General features: G+C 34.6%; 1 protein-coding gene across 3 annotated transcripts; it reads right to left on the reverse strand.

Annotated features, from left to right (window-relative positions):
- Positions 1-1,017: 1,017 nt before the first annotated feature.
- LOC142626771 (uncharacterized) lies at positions 1,018-8,086 on the reverse strand. 3 transcript variants are annotated; one of them, XM_075800476.1, is made up of 14 exons: positions 7,787-8,081; positions 7,430-7,529; positions 7,205-7,321; positions 6,495-6,592; positions 4,873-4,956; positions 4,563-4,702; positions 4,360-4,432; positions 4,222-4,267; positions 3,980-4,089; positions 3,760-3,867; positions 3,600-3,659; positions 2,959-3,020; positions 2,015-2,330; positions 1,018-1,284 (listed from the first exon to the last, which is right to left on the reverse strand). In XM_075800476.1, exons 1-14 carry the CDS (start codon positions 7,862-7,864, stop codon positions 1,069-1,071), a joined length of 1,608 nt encoding a protein of 535 aa, XP_075656591.1. In that variant the 5' UTR covers positions 7,865-8,081; the 3' UTR covers positions 1,018-1,068. The 3 variants fall into 3 exon arrangements, with proteins under 3 accessions (XP_075656591.1, XP_075656590.1, XP_075656592.1); XM_075800475.1 differs by having other exon boundaries at positions 7,205-7,324; XM_075800477.1 differs by having other exon boundaries at positions 1,204-1,929; positions 7,205-7,324; positions 7,787-8,086.
- Between the last annotated feature and the right edge of the window lie 249 nt (positions 8,087-8,335).

The following is an 8,335-nucleotide window of genomic DNA, read 5'->3' on the forward strand; positions in this document are numbered from 1 at the left end:
TTTCATGCGCTTATCTTATGTGACACATGTGAGACTAACACGTGGGATTTGTGTCTGGATGATTCTGCTTACTTGATATGTAGACTTAAATACTAGTTGAATTTAAAGTGATTCTTAAAACCAAGTCTAATCCTTTATTAGATTTTTCCATGTACGTCCTACGTTGTCCAACTTCAATTTTATAATTAGAAATGTAAGGTACACAATTTGTTTATAACATGTTTTCTAACTCATGTTACCAAGTTAGTATTGATTCTAGTTGGATCCGCTTTATCATCTAACATTTATAATCAACCACCACAACAATTATGAGAAATTTTGTGAAACAAATTATGACCCTAAACTAATTGTTTTATAAAAGGTAAAAACTTGTTTTACACACGTTAATTGATGCACTTTTATACACACAAATTCGTGACTTAAAGTTATGATTTCAGACAACAAGATTTCGCCTTTTAGTATAACTTATTAACTTTTACCATCTGACCATACTTTTTTGTGAATTTGTTTTTTGAGAGGACGTCATTGTGAAATTGATAGTAGCCTTTTAATGCACATCCACAGAAGGCTTGGTTTTATCATGATTATGTTGAATCTCTTCGCTGCGAACTGATTTCAATGCCTGGTAGTAATTTTAATTTTTCTTTTCTTGATAGCTATCATTCTGACATTGCCCAACATCCATCACCAAACGCTTAAAATTATGGTCCCAACCGGAAATCCTATATTAACAGATGTGATTACCTTGTGCAATAGATTATAACGATCAATTCTCTCTTTTGATATTAGAAAGGACTTCATTATATGGCACCAACAGCTTGGCTTGAAAGAAGAAAATGAAAATCGAACAACTGCACTGGTCGTAGTAATTGATTAACTTTCATCCTAGTTGTACCAATGGCAATGATACTGTCTGTTTTGCCAAGCGTTAACTCAATTCCGACACATGTACTGAGAGAGAGAGAGAGAGAGAGAGAGAGAGAGAGAAGAGGGGAGGGGGGGGGGGGGGGTAAAAAATCTCTTAAATGGTTATTACTGGGATAAATATAATTTGACTAAGAAGAATTTTCATGTAGAAAAATGTTTACTGTTTTGGTTAGGAGGGTAAATAGTGTCAAAAACAATCCTTGCAAACACATGTCGAACCTCTTTCAGGCTCCCCAACGCCAAAGACTCATAGTTAATCTTTTTCCCCCTTCTGAGTACAGATCCCCTTTCCATGCCCCTCATGACACATTCAAAAATCTTGGATACCCTCAACGACAATGCCCATGGAATAAAAACCTGTGAAATAAGACCAAAAAGAGAGGATTATTTGGTATAAAAAAAAAAAAAGGTCAAATATTAAGCCAAATTAGTTTAGCACACAGACAAGAAAGCTAAACCCCACCAAGTATATGATTTTCCATAAGTGAATTTCATTGCGTTGTATCCTGGCAGTCTAATTAAAGACAATTAATATTTTTTGAAGCTTACAGTTCAATTGCAAAGTTACTCTACAAAGTTAAAATTCCAGACAAGGAAGAGGAATAAGGGTTACATCTTTAGTTTCTTCCCACCCTTTTTTTACCCACTAACAGCATTGGTTTAAAAGAAAATTATTTGCTTTACTTGTTACTGCACCCAAATGCATGCACAGGTAGACCAAATCAAGCCAAAGGTAGAGAGTAAACATAACAGAACATAAATAGATAAAATAGACCTTTTATGTAACACAGAAGGGGTTGACATCCCTAACAGAGAATTCAAGTAATGCAGATGGAAAAAAGAAGAAGAAGTAATGCAGATGGAAAAAAGAAGAAGAAGTAATGCAGATGAAAAGGTGGGCCATAAACCCATGCCTGAAAATCAGGCCACCCACTGCATCCCACATCTTTGAAAACAGATCCAGATATTACTAGCAGCACATGTTCAAATAGGAACCACGATCTGTTTTGGAAAATATTTAGTTATTACCCATTTCCTATTCTCACCAAAAATGCATAAGTGAAGCATCAAGCCATCAAGACCTTACCAGATCTGAGCATGGTGCTTGTGGATATTTGGACATTGCTTGGGAAACATAACATGGATCTGTCATCTTGCATAATACAGCTTTGACTGATGCTGCAAGGTCAACAACATTATCAATCAATGCATCATTGAAGTCTAAATCTCGAGGGTCGAATAATTCATCAAAGCTTTGGTCATGTGGTTGGGAGATTCTCCTTGCAATTTCTACAGCTTCAAATAAGGATCCACCACTGTGGACAGCAAGACTAAATGCAGCAATAACCAACGGGTCACGAGGCTGATCAACCAGAGCTTTATGAAATGCTAAGATAGCAATCCTGAATTAAAAAGCCCATTATTAGCTTGCTAGTGCTTCCAAATTAAACTAATGTAAAGATAAACATCATTTGTTACAAAAAGAAACAGAAGACTAATCGTCATCCAATGAGAAAAATTTCCACTTTCATATCCCCTAACAAATGAGCATAACCTTAAATTGCCCAGCACTCAATGTCAAATGAGCATAACCTTTTCACAACTGACGGGGATTGACTAGATGACTCATGGTTCACAATTTAGAAATTTCTAGGACTCCAGGGCATTTGACTATAAGACAGTATCTCAATTCAAACAATTTTGCCTTCATTGGCAATAACTAATGCTGCTATGCAACTGGTTAAGTGGCAAACTTATTCATTCCAACCTTCATTTAAATTCTAACCCTTCAACTAACAACTGCAACAAATTACAAGACCAACTTTAATCAAACAGTGCAATAATGAAATAATTATCTGAATTGAAACCAGTTACTGAAACTCGTTCGTAATGCAACTAAAGCATTCAAAGTTGCAGAATAACATAACCTCAGCATGCTGACAATACATTTTATTTAGAGTAACTGACTTTGAATTTCTTGCAACAAATCCGGCAATGCTAATTGACTTTAACTACTGAAAGAGTTCTCACCATAAGCTACTATGGCATGGCTGATTAGGTGCCACGAGTTTATCAAGGTTGGTAAACAATGACTGCAGAAGATCATATGAAGAGGCAATCATGTTAATACTAATGCAAAAGAGATCAAACATTTAATAAGAAATAAACTGCATAGGGGTAAAACGGGCAGAGGTAAACACATCATGAAGATATGAATCATCTATATTAAATTCTCAGAATAATGCAACATGAGTTAGGGAAATGAAATTAATGTCAGATACTGTATCACAGCTTGATTTTACAGAACAATGAAGGAAAGGTTCAATAGCGGCTATAATGGGGAACGGAAAGGAAAGAAATATAAGAATTTTACTATTATATTCTTCACCTTTTATTTGTCTTTTCTCTAAATAGGGATAAAATCTCATGAAAGAATTGAGTGTTTCTACCACTTTTCGGAGGAATGCTTATGAGGAAATGGAATGGAATGAGCATTCCCTCTTAGCCATTCCATTCCTTCCCACTAAACTCCCAAACAGGAGAAGAGAGGGAATATTCCTAAAAAATTACTTCAAAACCATTCTATTTCATTCCTTCCCTTCCTCCCAAACAAGCTGCTATAGATAATCACTACAGGACAACATATACTGTTGAATAATATCAGCACTTACAAGAAGCATGTTAGATCTCTCATCACGTCTCCGGAAACCTTGTGAAGCAAAATAAGATGCCTGGATGATGCAATTAATTAGAACGTCTTCAGAAGAAAAAGATAGTATAAATTTATATTTTTTTTAAATTAATATAAACCTATGGACACAAATTCTTTACTTGGATGGGCAAAAGTATCTCTAAAAGTCCAAATCTCCACAACAACCTCAAGGAAGCTTCTGCTGACCCAAATGCCAGCATATAATTCATTTCCATAAGGATCCTTCCCTTCAGCATTTGGAAAGAAAGAGAAAAACAAGCTGAAGTATCAATACAACCATACAACTAACACCAGAAACTAAGATACCTTTTTTCGTCATTTGGCAGGTAACCAATATACCTTATCAAGTCTTAACACCGAGGAAGATAATTCTCTTACTGATAGAGCAATCTCTCTAGTGAAACGAAATCTTAAACGGGCAGCAATTCTAACCGCACGTAAAATGCGAGCTGTGAATTAGTAGTGAACAGAGTAAGAAGCAATTTTTGGTTGATAAAAGACCAATATGCTAGGCAAATTGCTGACCCTGAAAACTTTAAAGCTTACAAATTAAACTCTTGAACTAGCAAACATATGCTCACCACAATCGTCCACAAAAGAAACATTTGCAGGTATCACAGTGCGCACCTACAAATAAAATTTTGAGGAGATGAGGAATGTAGGGACTTTAAGTAAATAACAAGTTTTGGCACTTTAACAACTATAGAATTCATGCGTACTTTAGCTTTTCTAATATCTTCCATTCCTCCCATATAATCAAACACTATCTTTGTATATGGATCATACATCAACCTGCAAAGGTAAAGGAGAACTTTAAGCAATATTAAAAACAGAAGCAGGGGTAGTAACATAATACATTCACGAAACCCAAATCACTTAATAAATTAATATTATTCCCAACATCCAATTACAAATACATAACCCATTAATAGTAAAGTCCCACTGTAAGCAATTCCTCCAGCGAATATAATCACGCTCATTGCAGCCAGACGGTTTACTGAAATAATTACCGAACTTGCAACTGGACTTGCTTCCAGAGCCAGAGGTGCTAAAGCTCGAAACCTATACCATGAGACAATCTTGTTTATTTTAAGAAAGATAAGAAATTAGTTGAAAAGATACTACACCTTAATTAAGTCAACAATATGCTTTCAAGTTTGACTTAATCATACACCTATACAAAATAATCAATATCTAGACGTTAATTAAAAGATATAACTCAGTAGACATACCTCCACAATGGTGTCATTGACATGAACATGGCATATGGGAAATCGTTTGCCAACAATTTCACATCGCGAAAAAGTTTTCCGCACCTGCAAATAGTTGAAGACCTTGGTGAATTAGTATCCCAGCTATTAAGTTCATTTACAATACAAAATAAACAACTGAAATTTTAAATTAATCAATGATGTCCAGATTTAATCAATTTACACCTTGAAAACAAATTGTACAGAGTCCAAACTGAGAATTCTAAAAAATAAAATAAAAAATCTTCCTGATTATCTTTTGGAAATTTCCTCAAGGAGGATAGTTGCAAAGTCTTTTTTTTAATATTTATTTTATAATGTAGGGCTGTAACAATGGAGTTACCCAAAGGCTATTAGCAAGGATGTTGCAGGTTCTAATATATAAATGCGAGGATCTAAGCATTGAGAATCCAATTGGGTTTAAAAGTACATTCATAGTGTATGGAACTTTTAGGTTGGGTGACCACCTTAGTACCCTTGGCTTACACCAAAAGCAAGACATGCATCTATCATTACCTATTCCAACCTTCCAGCAAGTGTCAGATTATGTGAAGATTATTATCATGAAGATTATTATCATTTAACTTTTCTTATAAAAAAAAACAAGTGTAAGATTATGTGAAGGTAATACTATTGCATAAGCAATGGCATAACACTGTGATTACAATGTTTAGATACAGGGAAATAGTGGCTCAATCAGGAAATTGATATGGTCGATTTCTATATGATGGAACTCCTTAAATCACGAATTGGAAGTCAAGATTCCAATGAGCTATAGCTTTAATGGTATTCCAAGGGTGTCCTCACTTCCAAGTGACATTAATGTCAAAACTTGGGGGTTTAGGCTACTTTTCAATAATGAAGAAGATGGAGTCTCTTGCAAAGTACTGAAGCTGTTACTTCTGTGAATAAATGAATACAAAGTACTACTTCAAAACTTGATCACTCAAAGATTATGAACTAACAAGTGGAAAACAGCAGGCATTGGTTTAACTAGAATAGAAACCAATAATCCCCTTAAAAAAAGAAAAGAAAAAATAAACCAAGAATCTAGTGGCATAACAAAATGACTACAATGTTTAGATACAAGGAAATAGTGGCTCAATCAGGAAATTGATATGGTCCATTTCTATATAATGGAACTCCTTAAATCACGAATTGGAAGTCAAGGTTCCAATGAGCTATAGCTTTAACATTATTCAAAGGGTGTCCTCACTTCCAAGTGACATTAATGTCAAAACTTGGGGGTTTAGGCTACTTTTCAATAATGGAGCAGATGGAGTCTCTTGCAAAGTACTGAAGTTGTTACTTCTAAAAATAAATTAATACAAAGTACTATTTCAAAACTTGACCACTCAAGGATTATGAACTACCAAGTGGAAAATAGCAGGCATTGGTTTAACATAAAACTAATAATCCCCTTTAAAAAAAATGAAAAAAATAAACCAATAATCTAGTATCTTTTTTATCAATAATTAAAAAGTAATATTGTTAACCGCCAGGGTGAAAGTATACTTGTAAAAAAATTAACCAAAAAAAAAAAAAGAAGAAAAAACTGGGTTAAAAATACCACAAATATGAACATGAACATAGACCAAGAAGACCTCTTTAAGTCCTGCTGAAGTTATGACATCAAAATCTTTTGGAGTTCTCTTCAGAATAAGATCTCGTACACAACCTCCAACAAGGTATACCTCATACCCTACAAGGTCAGCAAAGAATCAATCAAATACAGCAGAAAGAATTCATGCAGTTGAAACAACAAAAAGGAATATTAAAACACAAAATCAAATCATACAATTTACATATTGTACCAATTCACATTTCATAATGCTCATAATTCAAAACCACAAGCATCAAACTATTTAAACAAAATTTTTTTTTTTTTGATGGCTAATTACACACGCACCCAATGGGTCTAAACCCATGACCTTATGCTCCACCTAAAACTTAGGAGACGAGGTGCCAGTTGAGTAAAACCTCATTTGCGACAAGCATCAAACTGTTTCTCACCAACAGCAACTAAGCAATAAAATTTTGGAAGTCATAAAGCTAAAGATACATCAATCTTTGTTCCTTTAAATATTGTTACAGTCACTTCAATCTGTTATATTATCGTGTAAGCACCATTCTTCAGAAAATAATCGATGATGCAAATGCAGCAAAAATGTACCAATAGCATTAGTATGACTAATGAAAGCCCTTTGAGAACATAATTTTGTCTGAGATTCATCGAACATAATCTATCAACTTAATGCATAATGACAAAGACCATACAATTCTAAGCTCAACAGTTAAAAGGAAACTAGATAACCTTTTCTCCGTAGCCCATTTAGAACGGTCTTCGTGGGCTTTGATATCAATTTTGTCGAAATCCCAAGTTCTTCAGAACTCAACTTCTTCCACTGATGTCCCTTGCTATCTCTCCCAGCTACTTTACCACCACACAATTCAAAGTAGTCAGTTGTGGACATAGCAAGCCAACTTATTTTCAAATATACAAAAGAGAAGCAATTAGCACCAATAAAATTATCACTACCTCCATGTTTATTAACTGGAACATGACCTCCCTCTTCCTTAACTAGACTCACTGGTTCAACAACCGATTCAACCGCGGCAACAGAGCCACTATGTCGTACCTGCGAATTGTGACTAAAGTTGAATAACTCAAAAAATGTACTTTACAGTTTCTGTTGGGAGATAACACCTGATTGAGAAGTTAATATAACCTACGAGTTTGGGTCCAATTATGTTATATTAACATCCAATGTGGGACTTCAACAAATAACTAACCCCGTTACTCACACGTGAATATTTCGAACAGTTTCAAACCTAAATATATCTTAATATCGAAACCATAAACAAAAGATGCAAAAAAGACAAAAGAAAAAATAACCTTTCGGACGCAGAATACCAGAGGGAGACGAATAGTGTGGTGGGAGCCCAATGCAGGTCCAAGGGAAGCCAGCGCCATTGATAATAAAAACAAGGGGATTCACATTACATTACATTACATTTTTTTTTTATAAAATAAAGTAATATAAATTATGCGAAGCTTTAACAAGGAAGATTAGGGTTCAGAAATGGCAATAGCAGAAAACCCCGTGTACGGAACGGAGGAAAGCGGAGAATCAGAAATGAGATATTCTCGGTATTCCTTTTCCATAGGCCTCCTTGATTTTTTATGTGAATGTTTGAGACTTTTTGAGGGATAGTGGATAGCGTCTCAGGAATCAGGATATTTTTTAAGCCCATGTAAAGAAAAAGGACAATTTTGGGGCTTAAGCTTAATCTCAGTTTGGGCTCACCTATCCTATCCTATTTAGGCCCGTTTGAGAATTCATGAGAAAATGAAATAGAATGTAATGATCATGAGGAAATGGAAATGAATAGAATGTATTTAAGTAAAGAAAAAGAATGGAATAAAATAGAATTAAGTAACATT

Source organism: Castanea sativa, chromosome 3 (genome assembly GCF_040712315.1).
Source record: "Castanea sativa cultivar Marrone di Chiusa Pesio chromosome 3, ASM4071231v1".
In the NCBI taxonomy this organism is placed as follows: Eukaryota; Viridiplantae; Streptophyta; class Magnoliopsida; order Fagales; family Fagaceae; genus Castanea; species Castanea sativa.

Coding starts and splice junctions, on each gene's coding strand:
- LOC142626771 (XM_075800475.1), bottom strand. CDS start 7,864: ATGGCGCTGGCTTCCCTTGGACCTGCATTGGGCTCCCACCACACTATT. Junction 4,957..6,494: donor CTTCAGCAGGACTTAAAGAG/GTCTTCTTGGTC, acceptor AACTATTTGCAG/GTGCGGAAAACTTTTTCGCG. Junction 4,703..4,872: donor TCAATGACACCATTGTGGAG/GTATGTCTACTG, acceptor CTCATGGTATAG/GTTTCGAGCTTTAGCACCTC.